Source organism: Magallana gigas, chromosome 1, assembly GCF_963853765.1.
Source record: "Magallana gigas chromosome 1, xbMagGiga1.1, whole genome shotgun sequence".
In the NCBI taxonomy this organism is placed as follows: domain Eukaryota; kingdom Metazoa; phylum Mollusca; class Bivalvia; order Ostreida; family Ostreidae; genus Magallana; species Magallana gigas.
In genome coordinates, this window is record NC_088853.1 from 53,288,490 (window position 1) to 53,311,564 (window position 23,075).

Sequence of the window (23,075 nt, forward strand, 5' to 3'; positions counted from 1 at the left end):
TATGGTTTTTATGAACTCTTATATTGAGTTTCTCTTATTAAAAATACCTAATCGGAACGGATTGGGTTTTATCCTGTTTTATAACCGTGGAGTCAATAAAAAACAGCCTATTTTTACAGGTAGAAAGAAATAACTGTAGAAGCTACAATCCTCACACTGATGATATATTCCCAGCAATGCTAGATACTTTATTTGATCAGTAAGAAAACAGTTTTTTAAAATCAATACCTTGTAAACATACTTATATTCATATACTGAAATCATATAATCTGTCGACTTTTTGATACTTACCACCAAAATGAATGAGATCTATAGTCTACATTACGATTAACGGCAACATCTATGTAAAGGAAACACGTAGTTTTAATTAATGTTTTAATATCAACATAACGATACATCCCCTGAGTACTATGGAATGAAATACGGATTGTTTTGTCAAAGTTAAGTATACCGTCGTATTGTATGAAGAACAGACAAATGATTTTCTTTACATCGCTGTAGGAAGCCTTAACATACCTGCACGAGGGTGTATCACACAGGTAGTATACACATAAAGTCGGTTATGGCATGTGCGGTTTCAATAAATAAATAAATGCATGTTTAAAATGTTACATTACACTTTGTATAATGATACAACAATTGATATAAGATTTTTTCATTTTCCCCGACATTGTCCTTGGCTGCTTGGTAAATAGTTTTTCCTTTAGTCGTTCATCTCTTTTTTAGATTATTTTTGTCTGTTCATGCATGAGTAATTTAATTACAGTTTTTGTTTTATATTTATGTACCTAATGATGTACTTTCTTCAGAACATTTTTATCAGTCAGCACCTGGTAAATGTTTGCGTGTTCAAAAAGTTTTAGATGTTGATACTTAATACTTTAATTACACACTTAACGCTAATGTGCCATTAAAATATCCAATTAAAACGATGTTAAAATGATAATGGAGCTTTAACAATACAAATCCCGCTGTTATTTTTTTTATTTAGTCAAGATGTTAATTGACAATTTGTTACAATTGTGATGCAACATTCACCCCGTTATCAGACAGAATACTAATACATAAATACATAACTCAATACAAAGAAGACTGTGATTAATTTTTTGATATAAATAAACATTTATAAGACTTTGTGTTGATTTTACTATTTGCAGTAAAAGAACGTGTAACGATATTTTGAAATTGAAAAGTTTTAATTTGTCTTCATTTGGTAAAAAGATATTGCAGTGATAGTAAAAAGGAAAGAGGGCAATCGACTGCAAACGTACAGTATCGAGCAGACCAAACCTAACAGAAAGAAAACGCAAATAAAACCCTCTGTTTACTTTCAGGGTTTACTCCGGGTTTACTAGAGTGGACCTAAAAACACCTAGAGTAAACCCAGAGTGAACACACAGTAAACCCCGAAAGTAAACCCAGAGTGGAAACAGAGAGTACACCTGGTCAGAAGTATACCCCTGAAAGCAGACGATGTGTATTCGGAGTGTACAAGGGGCAGGAAATACCGGCAATAGGATGATCAGTGCGTGAAGTTGACCTCAAAAGCAAAGTCCGAGTAAACCCAAAGTAAACCCCGAGTGGACCGAAATTTTGAAAAAGCAAACACAGAGTAAACCACAAGTAAACCCCAAAAGTAAACACGGGGTTACGTTGGGGTTTATTCTGGTGTTAGGATGGGTCTGATCGGTACTATATATGTCATCTAGGTAGTGAAAGTCGAATACTATTGAACATGAAAAGGAAGTCTGTTATTATGGTGGACTATTCTCGCAGATAAAAACCTTTGCACTTACTGAGGAATGTGATTATAAAAGTTTGTTGAATGACATATTCTTTATTTAACCATTGTATATTTACAGATTCATATTTGTTTTTACACACAGAGAGAGAGAGAGAGAGAGAGAGAGAGAGAGAGAGAGTGTATGTTTGAGTTTAGAGAGTTATCCTTCTTGCATTGTAAAGTATTCGGTATGAGTTTAACGGTACAGTCAGTTCAAGCATATCTTTTACAACATACACCATATCATAGCATAGCATTGAATCTCATAGCATAGCATTGGAATCTCATAGCATAGCATACAATCTCATAGAATCGCATCCGTCATATCATACCATAGCATAACATAGCATACAAAATTCTTTGAACTCGGTATTAAATGTTTTTATTTGAAAAATAAATAAATGTTTACATTATAGATTTGTGGTAAACTTTGGCTTCTTATTATTTTACTTCAAATGTGTGGAACTCTTCTGTGTATGGAGGCGATTTTGTTCAAATATCACAGCATAGCATAGCATATCATACCATGTCATTAAGCCCTTCATTTCAATTTCTCATAGCATAGCATGCAAATCTCATAGCATAGCATAAATCTCATAGCATATCATTAAAATCACATACCATAGCATAGCATAAATTTGTAAAAGATATGCATGAATTGACAGTAGCTTGCTCACAAACGTAAACGCAGACACACAACAAATCATAAAAGATTAACATACTCCGCATTATTTCCGTGTACTTTCTCATGGTTTGTCATACGAATTGAATATTAAATAGCAAAATCAACACTAAAACATCTTGTTCAAAAGTTAACAGAGATTAGAAAAAAAAATCCAAAGACGTTATGCGGAGTCGAAATAATTCAAATTCATACTACAAGATATAAAAAAAAATCTTGAACTTATAACAGAAAATCTGAAATTTTTTCAAATTGGTCAATGCCTATGACGACCGCAAAAGATTTCAAATTGTTTATAATGATTGGGTTTAAAATTAAGTGGGCGTATTTCATGAGTAATACCATTCATACATATCGATATTTTTCTCCGATTTAAGCATTTTTTTTAAATTGTTAAACTAATAATCAAAATGTGTTTCTTTAGGAAATCGTCGGTATATTTACTATTTATTTGTTATAATTTTATTATTTTTTTTTCCCTTTTCTAATTTGCTCAATATACTGTCCTTTCCATCGTTCAGACGAATATTCGACAAATAAGAAATATAAATACTAATACCAAATAGCAATAATAGTTTCCTCTTTCATTCGTTTTGACTAATTTCTTTGGCAATTCATACACAGTTCTGGGTGATCTCATTCATTGTTTTTTATTTTTCAGCAGATCAAATTGTTTTAAGTATCGATGTTTTTTTTTCTTTCTTCAAAGTTTTTTTCTCTGAAACTTTCATACATTTCTGAGAAGCTTCATGGAGTCAGAATGCAAAATATCTGGACAATGTACAATAGTACATGTAGATCCTCTACGAAAAAATCTGTTTTCCCCTGGTATTCTTATATTTATAATCAAGTCCCTTTTCTAACCTGATGATTTTATAGTCATATCACACTCAGCATCGCAGTTCTCAAAAAGCTTAAGACCCTTAACAATTGTTTATATACAGGGTATAAACCTACATCAAACTAGGAACCTTTTGTCAGGCCCAAACATTTTCCAGGGGCCAAAGTTTAAACAATTTTAAACCAGCAGTATATAAAAATGCTTGCATATAAGTATAAACATATATAATAACATTTTTTTTAATAATTAACATTTTTTTGTTGTTAATAATTAAAATGTTTTCCTTTGTACAATTGAATCCCCAATGTGGCCCCACACTACTCCTACTCCTGAGGCATAGGTTCTGGCTTCAAAATGGCAATTTGTGTATTGAATTGTTCAACAATTATTGTGAATTATTACAAACATTGTCTTGGGCACCTGTTACACTACATGTAACAATGTCAATCTGTTGTGTTAAAACTTTGATATTATTGGTTGCTACTTTATATTTTTTCTTTTCTTTTTTTTATATTTTTTTTACATATTGATATACACAACTGGCATTCTAGCTGAATCAATTCGTGACAATTTCACAACTGTAATTTATTTCCAATATTGCATCGGGCACCTGTTCATTACATGCAGCAAACTAGCGTGTGTACATGTATATCTTGTATTTTCTGTGTTACTTCCAGTGTTTTCTCATCATGGGCAAACAATTGAATTGACAATTTATTTACACAACGGAAGTTTTAGAAGAAGGTAACATGCAGTGTTTAGAAAAACAGTACAGTGGAAGTTCTATTTCATTCAGATGTCAAATTGAAATAGATGTCATTATTTAAGTTAGATATTTTTGTATCCATGCTTATTGTAAAAGAAAAAAAAACTTTGTTGTAGTTTAAACAAAAAATTAAGCGTCTTGTTTGGAAATAAAACCTTAATATAATCAGACAATACAATACGGCTCATACTCCAACATGAATTCCTTTTCTTACTTAATCTCAGAGTTGCTAAAAAGATATTTCGACAAAATAAAAATAAAAATAATCATTATAAAATTAAATTAATTATATACGCTTTTTTAACTTTATTTAAATCGAATATTTTAGATCGTTTTTCTATTAAAAGTGACAACAGGATCTCTAAGGGTTTCCTCAGTACCCTTAGTGCCGACCTCAGGGCTTCCTCAGTACCCTCAGTGCCGGCCTCAGGGTCTCTCGGGGCTTTCTCTGTACCCTCAGTGCCGACCTCAGTGCAAACCTCAGGGTTTCTTCAGAGCCGACCCCATGGTCTTTCAGGGTTTTCTCAGTGCCACTCAGGGTTTCCTCGAGGCCTTTTGATAGTCTCAGGGTTTTTTTCATTACAGTAAAGTATACATCAGTGCGGGTATATTATGACTTTGAATTCTGAAACTATAGTGTACTTGGTTTTGATCATTTCTATAAAATCCAAAATGACGGGGTTTAGTATGCAGAATTAAGACATGGAGATAACCAGTTCTTTATATCATAAGAACCTTTCAGTTGGCGAGAATGGGGTATCAAAGATATCATTATTGGTATTTTAGTAGCTTTGTTTCGTCTCAATTGATCTGCAATTTTGCTGAACCCAGTGTCAATTTCTTCATGGGTATGCCCGACATACAAAAAAGCTTCATCTGTTTGCTTACCTTTCTGTCCTGCTATTTAAAAAATCAAATAATCAAAAACTGTCATTTTATTGATGTCCTGCAAAATCTCCCTTTTTTCTTCTAATATCGGCATTCCTTAAGGTATATCACTCCTCATGTTTTGATTTCATTGCGCAGATGTTCATTATACTTTAAAAGAATATGATTTTATTAATTTAAACCTCACAAAAAGGTCATCATTTCATAATTACACAACATTCGAAAAGAAAATCCATTTGAATTCAAGAAACGAACAAGTTTTATGGGGGAACTATTTTCTCGTGCGGAAGGTTTTTTTAGTCGAAAATGACAGAAACAAGCAATTTTATGAATTTTCAATATACTTTTCTTTTTATTATACTTTATTCATTATTCTCATTTTTAACATTTGATAGGTTTGTGACATGTTCTATAGGTTCTCTATCACTTGTACTTAACTAAATTTTGACGTTTAGCATAAAATCATGCAAATATATAGAAAATGTCTGAATTTTTTAAAGCCAAAGAACTATATATGATATTAGGGAAATTTGGCCCCCCATAATTCGCTAATTTTAAAGTGATTTAGGTACATTAATTTGTTGTGTTATTTTATAAAAGCGTTGAGATAAAATGTGTTTTTCACCTATTTATTTGATTTACAAGCACTCACTGGCAGTATATGACGTCAGAAGTGAAGCTATTTTCATAATTCAATCAAAATCAGTTAAAAATTGACATTTTCCTTATCTTTTTTCGAATGGGAAATATAGAGCGACTCTTTGAACAAGAACGAACTTTTTGTCACTCATAAGTTCTGGAGAGATACATCTTTGGTGAGAATATTTTGTTTGTTCAAGCAGTCGCTCAATGTTTCCTTAAAGAAAAACTGCTTAAAAACAAGCCGTTTTATGCTTAAAATGCGAAAATGGCGGGAAAAGGTCAACTTTATGATGTCATATTTTTAAATTGTGGGCACTAAAAATCAAAATGAAAATTATGAAAAAAACTTGAAATGTTTATATGTACAAATAAAACAAAAAATTACAGTAAAATGACAATGTTCATTTAAGGGGGCCATTTTAGGCTCAAACCATATATAGTCCTTTGGCAATAATTTTACCTTTGAAGCCATGTATCTTAAATTTGAACTCACTGACCCCCATGTTTTATTATGTCAAAATGATACTGAATACATATGTAGGCAAACTGGATTAATCTTCTAAAATTCTTGATATTCAAAATGTTTTTATTTCAAATCAAATTGTAACTATTATAAAAATTGCCTATTTTAAGTGCAAAAAGGTCATACAAACATTTATGCAGCTTCATGCAATTTTTTTTTCGTAATCCCTCTATTCAGTGTGACCATTGTACATAATTGAAAACATTTTAAGAAAAGAGTTTGCTTAATCAAAAATTCTGACAACAAATCCTAATCAGGCTGAAATCGCATTTTAGGTGCAAAAAGGTCAAATTCAATTGACCATAACTCAGAGGGATGAACACTGACCTCCCATTATCTTTGTATTATTTAAGTGTGTTTTGTCTACAGATTTCAATAGAATACTTCTCAAGAAATTCTTGATACAAGAACATTGAGGAGTGGGATACCTTAAGTACATCTTCTACCGTTTTAAATTACTTATTCTAAGTATTTCAGGCTTGACACTTTTTTAACGTTATCCTACGTGTACAGTCCTGCAACTTAATTCGAATGGAGAGCAGGATATGTTAAGATTGGTAAACTGTAACCAGTGATCAAAGCACGCGATGGTAATTTTGAGAAACTCATACATTTTCTAGATAAATAAACTTTAACGTGTTAAATTTGGATAACAGTTTAAACATTATTAAAAATCAAGTAAAGTATAGCGCTGGGTCTGGTCAGAAAGATATGGATCAGGGCTCTTGGTGAATACAAATAATGGTCTGGAGAGACAGAACAAAAGTATTAAAATATTAATTTGTAGAGCAGCGAAGAAACAACAACGTATCAGGAATGACAATCAAACCTGGTACGTCAGTATTTACTAGCAATGATGTTCAAGTAGATCTTAGTTTGAATATTAATTGAACATTTTTTTTATTTTTTGAATTTGTTAAATGCATGCACATGAATTTGTTTGTTTCATTTAAATAAAGGAATGAATCCAACGCTAGCTACTCAATTTAAATATAGAATGGGTTAGGGTAGTTTACCCTTTATAAACAGCGAAGCAGTATACAAAAACATGCAAACTGTTCCAACTCATCTTATATTCGTATAAATTGGGTAGCAATCTAATTCATCCCTTATAATTTAATTTTTAGCTATTAAAAATGCATTAAATTGTACAAAATTCAAACGTAACGTTTTTTACCTTAGAGTTACGTAGGCGGAATTCCTTATAAAATATTTTTTAAAAAAATACCATCCAATCAGAAGCAGAATTTAATTAAATACATGTAGATCAGAGAAAGTTAAAATTTTTGTTTTCAGGAGTGGTAACTAAAATTTTGCATGCAAGTTTTTTTATGAGTTGGATGATTTTTCAGACAGTTAAGAAAAAATGAGACACAAGTAAGTATTCCATAAAATTACAAGCTTTATATTTACTGCTATATGTATAAAATTTTATGTCAAAATTCATATACATATTCTATCCGAGGCACAAAGTGGAAAATGACAGCTTTGATGCAACACACTTTCGTGATTCCGATGGAGATGATGCCTCACAACTCGTTGATCTTCCTTCAGCTAAGAGAGGTCCAATGTCGCTAAAAGCATTGGCAGTCCAATGTAGAGAAAAACTTTCACTTTTGCAGAATGCCACTTATCTATTCCAAAGTGAGATGCTTTTATAGCCCTCGATTTCCACCTAAAGGAAGTGCCTTTAACAGCAGTCTACACAAAGACAGTGAACTTTGTAAAGAGGTTGTACATAGAAAGACAAAAAAAGGCTGTAAAAAGTCCGGGAACACAAAACTATGTGCAAAGTAAGAAGATCACAATTGAGGAAAAAAAGAAGTAAAAAAGAGGGGAAAAAAGACTTTCACTGAAATTACAAAATTAAGAACCTATAGGTAGTGAAAGAGTCATCATAGAGGGACATGAAACAGTTCCAAATACAATACAGGACGATATTGCAGGTATCTTTCTTGTTATTTCTTTTCTGATAATGTTCATTAATAATACTGCTAAAGCTTGTAATGCTAAAAATAAGTAGGGTACTTTTACCTATATTGTGTGTAGTGGAATTCATGTATAACAATTATTGCGCTCCATACATGCGAGCTAAAATTATTTCCCTTTTGTGATGCACCACGTGCCAGCACACTAAACAAGAAACGTTCCATTTTGAAGCTTGTTGACCAATACAAAGTATGTTTTTGTTGTTATATATGTGCTACTCAGTTGTTTAAGCTTATGAATACCTTACATGGTAGTTTTTTCTTTGTAAAATTCAGGCACGTAGCATCAGGGGGGGCCTGGCCCCCCACTTTTTCTCGCAGCAAGAATTTTTTTAAAATTTACATATAAAAAATGGAATAAAAATGGAGTAGGCCCCCCCACTTTTTTGGGATTATGTAAAAAATTGATATGAAAATAAGGAAATGAGGAGTGAAATTGAAGTTATATAGTTCGCCAGCCCCCCCCCCCCCCCCCCCCCCCACGGATTAGGATTTTGAAGATTTTGAGAAACTTTTTACTTCTCTTTTTTTTTTTTTTTTGCTTGTCAAGATTTTTTGGATGAGTCTGGCCCCCCCACTTTCAAAAACGATGCTACGTGCCTGAAATTTACTTATCAAGAAATTACCGGTCAGCAATGATGTCAATATATTATTTTGGTACTATCTTTCCTTGTGCAGGTTTGAGTATTGTTCCCATATATTTCACCATATTAGACTGTCAGAATGTTAAAAATTACATATAAGTCAAAGTTAATGTAGGATTTGTCAGTTTTCCTAGTCCAAGTAATTTCCAATTTTTTATTTGTATGGAACGCCATTCTTGTCATCAACAGTATATGTGTGAATTTATAGGACAGCTGTTAAATAAGATGTTGTTCTTTTGTAGCTTTTTACCTGGTTTATTAAAAAAAATCATGAAACGAATAAACTAGTTGAAAACTTTCTGTCACAGAGACAGAACAGTAAAAAGATTGTAACGACTTGGACAAGGAGATTCACATTTTGGCGTCTATGACGTAACGGCGTTCGTCGATAATTGGATCCGATGTCTTATACAAGTTAAAAGTAGTATAAGCCGCCTCGCTGGCCGGGTCAACTGAGTGCACTTTTCAGAGTTGACCCGGCCAGCGATGCGGCTGAAAATCTAGCTCCCTGAGATTTTAAGCTAATAATGCGGGGTGACCAATCTAAAGTAAGCACTTGATCGATGTTTATAGTTGGCGCATCATAGATCCCGATTTATTCAATGATTTTTCCCTCCTTGCATAATGAAATAATAAAAAAGCGAATAAACAGTGAACATTGGTTTATTGAGAAATGTATGAAAATAAAAACAAGTATGAAATAACACTGAAACAATTCAAATTTACATGAAATAACACTGAAATAGTTCAATTACACAAAAAGTCAAAATACTGTCACTTTTTCTTTGCGAGAGGTAATTATGGTATTATCTCTTTTCAGATTCGGTTTTCTAGGGCTCGAGGTTTTTTTCTTGTCACCGGCTGGTGGATTATTTTCTTTTTCAGGGCATTCGGAGGCCCAATGTCCAAGGTTTTGACAAATATAGCAGGGATCTTTGTCTTTGCTTTTTTTAGGAGGATCCTGCTTTTGTGGACATTCAGGTGCCCAATGCCCTAGTTCTCCGCAGATATAACAGGGATTTGTTTTCCTGGTCGGGATTTTTGATGTGACAGGTGTCGTATTCCTGGTCTCATTTTTTATTTCACCTACTTGTTCGCTTAGAGCCTGTAGATCATTGGTAATAATTTTCCTGGTTTCACTGATTTCGTTGGCGAGATTCATCAGATTGTTGATGCTCCCATCTAGGGTGGCCATGAGCAGAGCAAGATCTTCTTTAGTAGCTGGTTTTTCTTGATCCAAGCATGCCAGTTCAAGATCCGTTGCATCCTGCGATTCCGTGATAGACTGATAATAATTCATAGATTCCCTAAGTGTGGTAGGATGATTATAATTTAAACTGGCAGAGACAGGGTCTGGACTATCAAAGCGGTCTAGTTGTTTCTGCGCCATGTCTGTTTAATGTCAGAGCAAGACTGAGGGAAAAAGCAGCGATGTGCTACTTTATAAATCTTATGCAGTCTTGTGCACGAGGCTCTAAAAATAGCAATTTTTTCTTAAAATAGCATTTTTGCTATATACTAAATAGATCCGATGCAATAGATATTTTAAAAATAGCACATTTCTAAAATTGGCTATCATTTTTTTCCATATTTGCTGCACGCGGCTCTAAAAATAGCTAATTTTTTCTTCTAAAATTAACAATTTTTTATCTTATTAATAGATCCTATGCAATATCTAATTAAATAATGAAATAGCATATATATTGTTTAAAAAACAATTGTTTAAAATAGCATATATTCATTTCTAAAAATAAATCTGTTTTCATTTCCCTTTATGTATAAAAAGCGTGTTCGATCGAAGCACTTGAAGAGAATTGATCATGACGCTCACATCTATTAAAAAGAGTCTTCTCCGCGAGCAACGCCGTTTGAGAGAATATCGATTGAAGCAAGAACGTTTAAAACTAAGAAAAGAAAACAACCAAATACTTCAGCATTTACGGCTTTTTAGAAGAAATCTTCAACGGAAAAAGAAATTGGCCCAAACGAGAGAAAAATCCAAGTACTATCAGATCAGACTGGATCGAGGTCGTCGTTCACGTAAATTTAAGGTCCAAGAAAATGTATACAATGTGAATTTTAAACCAATACCTCAGAAAGATCATTCTCCCTTCGTTCGGAATGTGATAAGTGAGATGTTAAACGAAGTAAAAGAACAAATGCGTTGTGACCCCGACGATTATTTGCGATTAAACATACGACACCCCTCCTTAGATTCTGACATTTGGTATGAATTTACTCAATGCAAGCATCTAAATGCTGAGGGATTACTCGCTAAAATAAAAGGGGTACAACAATCTAAAAGAGATTTCACCATGACGGACGGAGCTGTTCAGTTTGATTTTGTTCATGTCCAGTATCCTCAAGGAAGTGGTGGAAATAAGAAAAAACACCTATATACAAACAAGGAGAAATTCAAAAAAGGGAAAAAGTCCATTCTGAGTATTCAGAACACAGATTCTTTATGTTTACCTCGCGCTATTGTAGTTGCTCGTCTACACAGTAAAAAACCACAGGACCCCGGAGCTTTTAACGCCTGGCAAAAACAATGGAAGCGGATACAAGAAGCCGATTGTAGAAGTGCAGTTCAAAAGAAACAAGCTCTAGAGCTGATGGAACTTGCCGGGTGTGATTCAACTCTATCTTCTTGTGGACCTCTAGAGCAGGGGAATTTACAGGGGGTGTTGTACCCTGAATTCCGCTTGAAGATATTTCAATTCCAAGCAAACAGTTCTACATTAAAATTAGAGCCAATATACAAGGGATATGGAAACGGCAAGTGCTTAAACGTGTTGTTAGATCAAGGGCATTATGATACTATACTCTCTATGCCTGGGATTAGTGAACACCAGTATTACTGTGATGATTGTGATGTAGGATACAGCCACATTGAAGAACATCGTACCACTTGTCAATATTGCTGCTCTTTTTGTCTGAGCGAGACCCCCTGCCCCCCGGACGGCAGCTGCATCGAATGTTCCGAATGTCATGGTTTTTTTAAGAGCATGACATGTTACCAGAGTCACTTAAAACCGTACAGTTCTAAGACTAGCACCACTGTTTGCAGTATGATGGATCGATGCCAGCACTGTCAGTCCTGGATGGCTAAAAAATTGTTAGCAAATCACAAATGTGGAGGCCAGAAAAAATGCAAGATCTGTAAGAAAATTGTTGACAAGGACCACCAATGTTACGTTCAGAAGAAACCCTAAAAGAAAAAGAAAAAAGACAAATTACAGCTGTACATTTATTTCGATTTCGAATGCACACAAGAACATGGTATTCATATCCCGAATTTATGTGTGGCCCATCGTGTCTGTCAACACTGCGATCACTTACCTGTTAACGAACCCTGTACCAATTGTCAGGCTTTAGGACCCCGTCAACATGTCTTTCGAGGACCAGATACCTTAAAACATTTTGTAGAGTGGCTATTACAACCTGAATGCAAGGTTAACAACGTATCACAGTTAGTGCACGAAGGGGCTATTGTTATCGCTCACAATTTTAAAGGGTATGACGGGCAATTTATCTTGAATTATATAGTTCACAAAGCCTGTATCAAACCCTCTGTCATCATGAACGGAAGTAAATATTATCTATGGAAATTTGTGGGGTAAAATTCATAGATTCTTACAACTTTTTGCCTTTTGCATTGTCTAAAATGCCTTCTGCTTTCGGCTTCCGGGAACTAAAAAAAGGATATTTTCCTCATTTTTTCAATACCGAACGGAACCAGAATTATGTAGGAGTCTATCCCTCACCCGCTTTCTACAATCCAGACGACATGAGTACCTCGGGACGCAAAGCTTTCTACGCTTGGTATGAGAAACAGCAGGGAAATGTGTTTAATTTTCAAGAAGAATTCCTAGCCTATTGTATTTCAGATGTGGATATTTTAAGACCTTGTTGTGCTCAGTTTAGAACAACTATTCAAACCCTTGTCCGTGTGAATCCTTTTCAAGAAGCTATAACCTTTGCCAGCACTGCAAATCTCGCTTACCGACGGAGTTTCATGCCTGAACACACCATAGCTATCATTCCTAATCTGGGATACCATCCCGCTCGACAGTATTCCATTAAAGCATGTCGTTGGTTGGCCTGGGAGGGTCGGGAAAAGTCTATTCGACATGCCAAAAACGGAGGGGAGGTCAGACTCGGGAATTTTACAGTAGATGGCTACGATGAGGTCAACAACACTGTGTATGAATTCCACGGTTGTTACTGGCATGGCTGCCCTATATGTTATCCAGATAGGGTCACAGACATTCATCCTCATCACTTTGATAGGACTTATGCTACAGTCTACGAGCAGACTCTACGACGGGAAAAAGCATTACGAGATGAAGGTTACAATGTTGTCAGTATCTGGGAGCACGAATTTGACCAACAACTGAAAAACCAGGAAGAGTTACAGACATTTTTAGAGCATTTAGACTTTCAAGATCCTTTAAATCCCCGAGATAGTTTGTACGGCGGTCGTACCAATGCTACTCGTTTGTTTTGTACAGAGGGAGATATGCGATATGTAGATGTTTGTTCTCTGTATCCTTACGTTTTGAAATACAAACCTTTCCCCGTGGGCCACCCCGAAATCCTGACCGAAAATTTCGGAGATGTGAGATCTTACTTCGGACTGATCAAATGTCGCGTCTTACCCCCACATGGTCTGTATCATCCCGTCTTACCCTATCGCACAGGGGGTAAATTACTGTTTCCTTTATGTCGGACCTGTGCAAAACAACGATTGGCTCTAGACCCCGAGTACAGATGTCAACAATCGGATTCAGATCGGTGTCTGACGGGAACATGGGTAACCACAGAACTACAGAAAGCGGTTGAAATTTGATCACATTTACGAAATCTGGCATTTCCCTCAAAGCAGTGAGACCTTGTTCAAAGCTTATATCGACACCTTTCTTAAAATCAATCAAGAAGCTTCAGGATTTCCACCCGACTGTGAAAGTAAAGAACAGAAACAAGCATACATACATGATATTTACCAAAGGGAAGGTATCATGTTAGATTTGCTAGAAGTCGAGAAAAACCCAGTCAAACGCACTATAGCTAAACTGTTTTTAAACTGTCTGTGGGGGAAATTCGCTCAAAGAATCCAGCTACCGAAATCTCGATACCTGACAGAGGAAGCAGAATTTCAACAATTATTACAAGATACCAGCTTAGAGGTCAAAGGGGTAGAACTCTTACAAAATTTGGAGGATCCTAACTCTGACATGATATTGATCAATTATGAGGAGAAAAAAGAATTCGTGGAAGAATGTCCCTTTGGTAACGTGGTGTTAGCCTGTTTCACCACGGCTCATGCACGATTACATTTGTATGAGACATTGGAAAAACTGGGAGAACGTGTGTTATATTTCGATACAGACAGTATCATTTATCAACATGAACAGGGGGAGTTTAATCCTACAACTGTCAACAGTTTAGGAGGATGGACTGATGAATTAGACGGGGGTCACATTATCAAGTTTATGTCAGGGGGCCCAAAGAATTATGCTTTTGAAATAGACTGTGGAAACATTGTTTCAACTGAAACATGAATTTACCATGGTGGTAGCAGGCCCTTCTAAGTCGGGAAAAACTGAATTTGTTAAAAAGCTAGTAGAAAATACTCATTGGATCTCCCCATCCCCCGAAAAAATCATCTGGTGTTATCGAGAATGGCAACCAGCCTACGAATCTCTTACAACATCGCGTAAAGTTTATACGCAATATTCCCGAAGATGATGAGAAATTGGTAGCAGATATCGAGACTCGACACCTCTTAATTTTTGATGATATGATGGGAGGCAGGGCTATCGAATCTATTGTGGATTGGTTTACAAGAAAAGCCCATCATCGGAATACTAGTGTTATTTACATTACTCAAAATGTATTTGATCGAGCAGCTCAACATCGCACTATTAGTTTAAACGCTCATTATTTAGTCTTGTTTAAAAATCCTAGAGACAAGTCTCAAATTGTCGTGTTGAGTCGACAATTAGATATGCCACATTTAATCTCGGCCTATCATGATGCCACTCGAATACCCCACGGGTACCTGATTGTGGATTTAAGCATGCCACATTTAATCTCGGCCTATCATGATGCCACTCGAATACCCCACGGGTACCTGATTGTGGATTTAAGCCCTCAGACCCCCGATGAATTACGCCTGAGAAGTCACATGTTTCAGACCCTTACAGTGTATATGCCTAGAGTATAAATATTAGAGTTTACATATACCCAGAATCATTTGAAATCATGACTGGAAAGAAGTTACTACACACATTACGGCGCTTACAACATGAACGAGATCCTGAGAAACGCGCGGAAATTATTGAGCTGGGGCGAAAAGCCTTAATGAAATGGTTTTTAACCGGGGCTAAAAATTTATTGAAAGGAGTCATTCCTATCAATAAACAGACACAGCGTTTCATTGATAAACATCGTGAGGATTTAAGGGTCATTGCCAATAAAAAGGTCAATGATGATAATAGAATAAGAGCTATTCTGAAACGAGGTGGGGCTGGATTTATTGGAGGAGTCATCATTCGTCATTTATTGAAATGGAATTTGGCCAAAGCCCGAACAGCTAAACCAAGAAAAAAAACCCAAGGACGACGACTCAAGAGTGTGATAGGAAAAGTACTCAATTCCAAGGCTCCTAAACTGAGACAGTTACCCCAGTGGATGGTAGACATAGGGAAGGTTTCCTCACGCAAAAGGAAAGCTCCTAGAAAAAAGAGATCTCCCAGGAAAACCTCTCGGAAAGGACAAAAACTGATTGTAAAACTTCCTCCAAGACAGAAAAAGCCTCCTGAACAAGTTCCTTTGACCCAGCCTTCCCCCAATACCACATTAGCCATGGCTCAAATGAAAATGAATAGAGCGATGGCAGGGCCAATAGGGAGTCAAAGAACGCCTGATATTCAATCCAGTGTGTTTCCCAGAATTAAAGTTCTTGTTCATCACATCCCGAGATATTCCTCATTGTTTAGTAAAGTGACAGGTTTCAGTCCGTTACAAGACCCAGATAAGAAGAACAAGAAAGGAAAATATGAATGTCGCTACTGTCCCATGGAATTTAAACTGAAAAAATCCAGAGATCAACACGAAAAAACTACTCATCTTGGCTATGCCCCTCCTTAAAAAAGTATAAAAACCCTCACAAGCTAGATATAGCTATCATTGTGAACAAAGATGGGTTCAAACCAGAAGAAAAAGAAAAAGAACAAAGCCTGCAGTTGTGAATCTCGACTAAAACCTCATTTACCGATATTACAATTATTATCGATGCCTAAATATTCATCAAAATTAAAAAATGACGTTTTAAAGCATTGTTCTAATGACTGTATTTTAAAGATTTGTGAGATTGCTTACAACCTCTTAAAAGGTAATGTACCACTAAAGTCGTCTCAGAAGATAAAACTCGCGCCTCAGAAACACATCTTGAGGCGCCTCGTTCAACCACAGTCAGTACAGAAACGCAGACGAACTTTATTATTGAATCAAAAAGGAGGTGTTTTCCCAGTCATTCCCCTAATCCTCAGTTTACTGTCTTGAAATCATGAGTCGTAAAATGGTGTTAGTTCCGGAAGCAATGTTACTAGAATTGAAAGGTAAATTGCCTAAATCTCCCGAATTTCAAGCTACCATTGGCTTAGGACATCAGTTAGACCATATTCAAGGGAGAGAAGATTTAAACCCAGAAGAAAAAGTAGCCCTCTATGGTCATCAATTACATCGTTATCGGAATTATTTACAACAAGCCCGTGATCAAGGAAAGGAGAGGACATTTACAACACCATTACCTAGCGCAGAAAAAGATAAAGAGGCAGTCGAAGATGATGGGGCTGCTGCTGATGTTGCTGCTGACCCAAGTTCCTCAGAACTAGAAGAACAGGTGATGAAAAGTGTAAGCAAACAGATGCAAAAGAGAGCAGGACTTCTATTAGATCACCTCAAAAAAACTAAAGTCTTAAAATGGAACTCCGATGGAGAAATAAGTTATCGAGGAAAACGCATACCCCAGTCTAATATCGTTGATCTGGTAACTAATACAATGAGAACTAAATCCCGTAGAGCATTTCGCTCTCCGATCGGCATTGACGAATTTGCTCAAGCCTTGAAAGAAACCAATGTGCCGACGGATTACCTACAGAATCCAAACATTATAAAAGCCATGCAAAAGCCTGGAAAAATCAGTACCCCTAAACCCCTTCAAGATGAAAAAGACGATAATGACGACGATACTGGGTTTCAGGAAGCTTTTACGTTTACTACACCACAAGCTTCTCCCTTCTTTATGACGCCAAAAGTATCAAAGACAGTAAAAAAGAGAGGAAACGCACAAATCTTAAATTGGGATAAATTGGGCAAGAAATGAAGAAAAAGAAAAAAAAATTAGAAGACATATTACGAGAGATTTATTATGATCCTAAGACTGGATATGGAGGCGTACAAGCCCTATACCGTCAAGTACGTGCTAAGGGGTATCCTATATCACTTACGGATATTAGAAAATGGTTAAAAGAACAAGAAACATATACTCTGCATAAACCCATTCGTCGGAAATTTAAGCGACAACAAACTCGAGTGACCGGTATCGATGAGCAATGGCAATTAGACTTAGCAGATGTATCACAGTTAAAGAAAGAGAACGAGGGTAATACCTTTTTACTGTGTGCTATCGATGTACTCTCAAAATATGCTTGGGTGGTGCCATTAAAGCAAAAAACTGGGAAGGAAATGATACGAGGATTACAACAGATCAGTAAACAAGACGGGCGACAACCCGTTCGCATTCAGTCGGACAAGGGGAGGGAATTCACAAACAAGGAGTTTTTACGCGCTTTTAAATCCATTCATTTCTTTACCACTCGCAATGCAGAAACAAAAGCAAGTATCGTGGAGCGCTTTCAACGCACACTTAAAGCTCGCATGTGGAGATATTTCACCCGTCATAAAACTCGCCGATATCTTGACATCTTACCGGATCTTGTGTTCGCCTACAATCACTCGTATCATCGCAGTATAAAAAGAGCTCCAGCTGATGTGAATGCCTCTAATGTATTACAAGTGTGGAAAAATCTGTATAAAAAAAATTCATCTACAACTTTCTATACTCCTAAATTTCACAAAGGTGACAGAGTGCGCATCAGTAAAGCTAAACGCACTTTTGAAAAGGGATATCTGCCTAACTGGACCAGAGAGTTATTTACGATTTCTCGTCGAGTCCAGGAAGCTGTTCCATACAGATATAAAATACAAGACTCTCATGGAGAAGAATTAGAAGGAACATTTTACGAATCAGAAATGCAAAAAGTCATAAAAAAAGACGATGTATATGAAGTGGAGGAAATATTAGACTATAAAAAGCGGCGAGTAGGAAAAAAAATCATAACTGAAATCAAAGTGCGTTGGAAAGGATATCCTCCTAGCTTTGACTCATGGATTCCTCAAACAGATCTCCTACTTCCCAAATGAGTGATCAATGGAAAATGTTTGGTGAAAAGATTCCTAGAGCTGAAATTGTGTATTTTGCTCAACTTCTGATCTGCCTGATATTAATAATCGCTTGTATCGTCATGTTAGTCTTACATGACTCTAATCGAGAATATTGGATGATTTGTCTTAGTTCCACCGTGGGTTACATTATGCCCAGTCCTACTCTCCAACTCAAACCAGAATCTGCATGAAAAAAAGTCACGTGATCATTTTTCCATCTTAAATATGAAGTGCAGCACTAGTCACTGACTTATTATTAGCGTGAGCGCTGAGATCAAGCTGCATGGTTTTTTGTGATCTGAGACACACCTAAGATGAATGAAATACAGTACCGGTGGAAAATTATAGATCCTCAGGGAGTCCTTAAGGGAGAATGGATGTCTACTAAACAGAATTGTTTACATGATTTCATGCAGAATCCTCACGTTCCTCAGGAAGAGAGAAAAATCTACTTATACAAAAGAATTCCGATTCCCGCTGGAAAAAGATATTTCCGGATGATTGGCAAAAGTAAATATGAACAATTTCGATGGAAAGTCAAATGTCAATGGAATGTGTTTCACCCTTCAAAAAACCACGAACCTGCATGGACTCTTATCGAGGGAGACTGGACAGATGATTTCAAAAAGTTCTAAAGACTTTCATGAGACGATTACCAAAGGTTATGATTTTGTGGACTCCTGTGTGCCTTACATGCGGAGACCATTTCCGATTAAAGTAAAGCGGGGGAGATCCAAGAGTGTGTGACTGGCTAAAAACAAAAACAAAACAGCATAATTAGTGATTTTTTGTCATTCAAAAAATATTAAAGAATGTGTTCTTTGTTTTTTCTGTTTTGAAATAAATATATGTGTATAAAAAAGTGTGGTTATTAATGTCAAATTTTGATATGTAGTTATGGTTCAGAATATAATTTTTTTTTAAAAATGACTAAATATTTCTAGGTTTAAAAAAAAAAAAAAAAAAAATAGATGAATATTGGAGGGTATATTATTGTCAAACTAAATAAAGGTATAAATAGAGGGGTTTAGAAAATAATTGTTTCATTGTAATTATCAATATGGCTGGAAGTGATGGGTTCTATTTGACCTTACCCAGTGATGGGTCGATGGAGGCTTTTCCACAAAATACGGTAGCTCAGTTTAAAACGTTGTTACCTCAGACAGTCGATTTAACAGATGGAGAATGGCAAATGGGTTTGACTGAAATGATGTACGGGAGTTCTGTTAAAAACATTTTATCAAACGAATCCTATTTTGATATTTTAGTCACACAAAACTTCAAGGCATTTGTGGATGATCCCGACATTTTTAAAATCAATCGTTTTCAGATGAAAGAAATGAATACTACACGTCTGTCTAAACTTGACCCACTAGTAGACTGGAAATATTCTTATTTGGCACGCGATGAGAGAGCTGCAAGACGAAAAGTTAAAATTGAGGAAATTAAAAATAAAAGAGTGAAAATTTTTCGAATTCAATTTCGTTCTGGTCCTTATGTACACCCCAAGGCGTTAATCTCTGAAATCAATGAGGGTCTTAGTTTAAGCTTGAAAAGAATCTGGGAAACCATGGGTCATCCAGAACAGAAGAGTAACATGAAACTAGTGTACTACGAAAATTTTGATCGGATTGAATATCAGTACAACGGAGAGCTGCTCCGAACTAAAAACCCCTTTAGTGTTCGCTTCCCAGTATCTCTAGCTTTAAAATTGGGGTTTGGAACAAAGGCCTTCAACACAAATGATGAGAGCATGACAAAGTGGATCAATGTGACCTATTTAGCTCCAAACACGATCGATTTGTACGAGAATTTGAAACAGATGTACGTGTATTGCGATGTGGTAGAACCTCAGATGGTGGGGTCTAATGCTTTGAAATTACTAAGAGTCGTTCCCGTAACTCACAGTACTCACGATCACATGCAAGCTAAATGGGAGCCTGTGAGGGCCGAATATTTGAAATTGAGTAAGAAGCATTTCGATACCATCGAAATACAGATCAGAACTCCGTTAGGCATCGTGATGCCCTTTATAAGTGGAAAAAGCATCTTAAAACTTCATTTTAAAAAACTTTATTGAAACAGATGGATCCCTATAGCTTGACTTTTTCCATCTTGGTTGCTGTTGTTACCTGTATAATGTGTTGCATAGAATGTTTTTACACCTTCTTTCATCACTACTAAACCTCTCTATATAAGGACTCGAAACGCACCATTCTTAACATTTAAAAAAAAACATGGTGTACCCCCAATCACCGCGGCGAAGAAGACGCCAGAGAGGACGTGGATTCTTTTTACCCATCGTTGCTTCACTCATTGCGAGTGCCGTAGGCTCTCAGCTTGGGAAAGGGAGAGGAAGATGAGGAGGAGGAGGAGGGGGAAAAAAGTCGAGACTTAGAAGAAAAAAGTATAAAAAAAGGAATCATTAAACAACTTCCTCAGTCGTCATGGATTATCATCGCGGATTATTACGTCAACGAGGACACGGATTTTTGGGACCACTTTTAAAACTAGGACTGCCCCTAGTCGGGAGTGCCGTGACTCCCCTTCTCGGCGATTTGGCAGGGGGGTTGGTAAAAAAAATTAAACATCGTCAGAAAGGAAGTGGTTTTGTTACAAATGCTTGAAAAACGGCTGCTAAACATGGTAATTTGGTCACCGGGAATGCCGCCATAGACAGCCTTAATAATAAAGGAACATTTATGCAAGGGCTTAGGCGGCACGGTACCCAAACACTTGGAAACGTAGGGGTCCATGCCGTGGAACAACAACTGAGACGAAATCTACCCATCCTCCGTGCTCCTATCGTCGGATCTGTACTTAATAAGACACTGATGCCTGACGTCAGGAGAAAAGTGGGAACTGCTATCGATAATACCGTCAATAAGATCTTAGGACAAAGAGGTAAAGGTTTCGCCACTAAACTAATCAGAACGGGAGCTAAACACTTGCCTCACTTAGTGCCGTGTTGCCTTGCAACACGGCACTAAGGCCCTCATGAAAAAGGGAGTTCAACAAGCCCCTCGCTTTTTACGTAAAGGTGCACATGACTTAGTGAAAACGGGAACGCAACAGGCTTTACAGAGCGCTGCCCAGGCAGGCTTCGATGTCTTAAACCAAAAAGGATCTTTAAAACAAGTCGTAAAGTCTCGCGGTTTACAGGCCGTTTATAGGACCGGAAGGACTATGAAAAAGAAAAACTTACCCCCAAGCAAGGGATTGTTCTGGCCCGGGGAGGCCCCCACAAAAGAAAAAGAACTAAGACACCCGCAGCTAAAAAATCTCGAACGGCAGATATCTTTGATTGAACCTATAAAAAGGCGGTCCCCAACCTTACCCTACACATTTTTACCCATTGTATCGTTAGTCACACATCAACCCCCCTTCTGGATGATGCACCGAGAATCATGAGTGTGTGGGATGGACAGTTTAGAACTGTTTCAAGTCCCTGCCACGAACGTAGCTTTAGAAGAATCAAAATGGGTAGAATATTACCCTGTTTCCAGTACCCTGCAGTCTGATACGGCCCCTATTGAATTTGATATTAAAGGACAGGGAGATGAATATCTCGATCTCTCACAAACCTATCTACAACTCTGTTGTAAATTCACCAAATCCGATGGTACTAATTTAACGGGAGCCTCGACTCCCGTCAATAATATCTTACATTCTCTGTTCACGGAAATCGACGTGAGTCTCAATGGAAAAGTCATTTCCCCCGGAACGGATACCTATCCGTACAAAGCCTACCTGGAGAAATTGCTCTCATACAAACCGAGAACTCTAACCAAGCAAATGAAGTCTGTGGGAGAAAGATACCGCTGAACACATGGAAGATCTTAATTATGCTGCCGCTGAACTTACGACTAACACATTTGATGTTAGGGCAAAAGAGGATGATGAGGATGCCAAAGAAATTGAGATAGATGCAGCGGACCTGGTCTTGAGTTACCCTGCAGGATCCGGAAATGTAGGGTTAAGTAAACGTCACAAGGCCGTAGACGACAGTAAAAAAATTATTTTAATGGATCGACTCTATATTGATTTGTTTCAACAAGATAAATTTCTACCTAACGGAGTAGACCTTCGCTTGAGATTCAATCGCGCGAAATCTGATTTCTACATGATGACGGCCGCCTTAAGCAGTGGAAAAGTAAAAATTGAGAATATGTTGTTGTTGGTGAGAAAAATCAAGCCTACTCCAACCGAGTTAAATGCCATCAATCAGCGCCTGAATGCTGAAACAGCAAAATATCCCCTAAGACGGGTCGAAGTAAAAACATTCACTATCCCCACGGGCACTCAATCTAAAATTAGCGATCATCTCTTTCAAGGACAGATGCCGAAACGAGTGGTGTTGGGGTTTGTAGCCAATGCTGCCTTTAACGGAGATTCAACCAAAAACCCCTTTAATTTCAAAAACGCTAAAGTGAAAAAGTTAGAAATCAGCATCAACGGCGAGAGTATGAGCACCAGACCATTTGAGCCCGATTTTGAGAACAATCTGTACCTGAGATCTTACTTGAGTCTGTATCAAGGGCTCGGAAAATTAGGGGAAGATTGGGCTCCGGACATTACCTTGGAAGAGTATAAAAAGGGATACATACTTTGGTGTGTTGATTTCACTAAAGACCAGGAAGCGCAGCTCGATAAGTTTCATCTGATCGAAACGGGGAACTTGAGAATCGAAGTTCAATTTGCAGAAAACACAGCCGAAACGCTTAACTGTTTAGTGTATGCCGAATTTGACAATTTGTTGGAAATCAACAAACAGCGAGAAGTGAACATAGATTACTAAAACGACAAAA

At 36.7% G+C, this 23,075-nt stretch overlaps 4 protein-coding genes across 4 annotated transcripts; all 4 read left to right on the top strand.

Annotated features, from left to right (window-relative positions):
* Window positions 1-11,072: 11,072 nt before the first annotated feature.
* Window positions 11,073-11,969, top strand: LOC136276038 (uncharacterized). Its single transcript, XM_066086758.1, has one exon. It carries the CDS (start codon window positions 11,073-11,075, stop codon window positions 11,967-11,969), a length of 897 nt encoding a protein of 298 aa, XP_065942830.1.
* Window positions 11,970-12,421: 452 nt separating this feature from the next.
* On the top strand, window positions 12,422-13,606 carry LOC136276042 (uncharacterized). The gene has a single exon (XM_066086761.1). The coding sequence runs from the start codon at window positions 12,422-12,424 to the stop codon at window positions 13,604-13,606; it is 1,185 nt and encodes a 394-aa protein (XP_065942833.1).
* An 8,081-nt stretch (window positions 13,607-21,687) lies between these two features.
* Window positions 21,688-22,092, top strand: LOC117685542 (uncharacterized protein F54H12.2-like). Its single transcript, XM_034459977.2, has one exon. It carries the CDS (start codon window positions 21,688-21,690, stop codon window positions 22,090-22,092), a length of 405 nt encoding a protein of 134 aa, XP_034315868.2.
* Window positions 22,093-22,096: 4 nt separating this feature from the next.
* On the top strand, window positions 22,097-23,065 carry LOC105338868 (uncharacterized protein F54H12.2). The gene has a single exon (XM_011444148.3). The coding sequence runs from the start codon at window positions 22,097-22,099 to the stop codon at window positions 23,063-23,065; it is 969 nt and encodes a 322-aa protein (XP_011442450.3).
* Window positions 23,066-23,075: the final 10 nt, after the last annotated feature.

Coding starts and splice junctions, on each gene's coding strand:
- LOC136276038 (XM_066086758.1), top strand. CDS start 11,073: ATGACGGACGGAGCTGTTCAGTTTGATTTTGTTCATGTCCAGTATCCT.
- LOC105338868 (XM_011444148.3), top strand. CDS start 22,097: ATGGAAGATCTTAATTATGCTGCCGCTGAACTTACGACTAACACATTT.
- LOC117685542 (XM_034459977.2), top strand. CDS start 21,688: ATGGACAGTTTAGAACTGTTTCAAGTCCCTGCCACGAACGTAGCTTTA.
- LOC136276042 (XM_066086761.1), top strand. CDS start 12,422: ATGCCTTCTGCTTTCGGCTTCCGGGAACTAAAAAAAGGATATTTTCCT.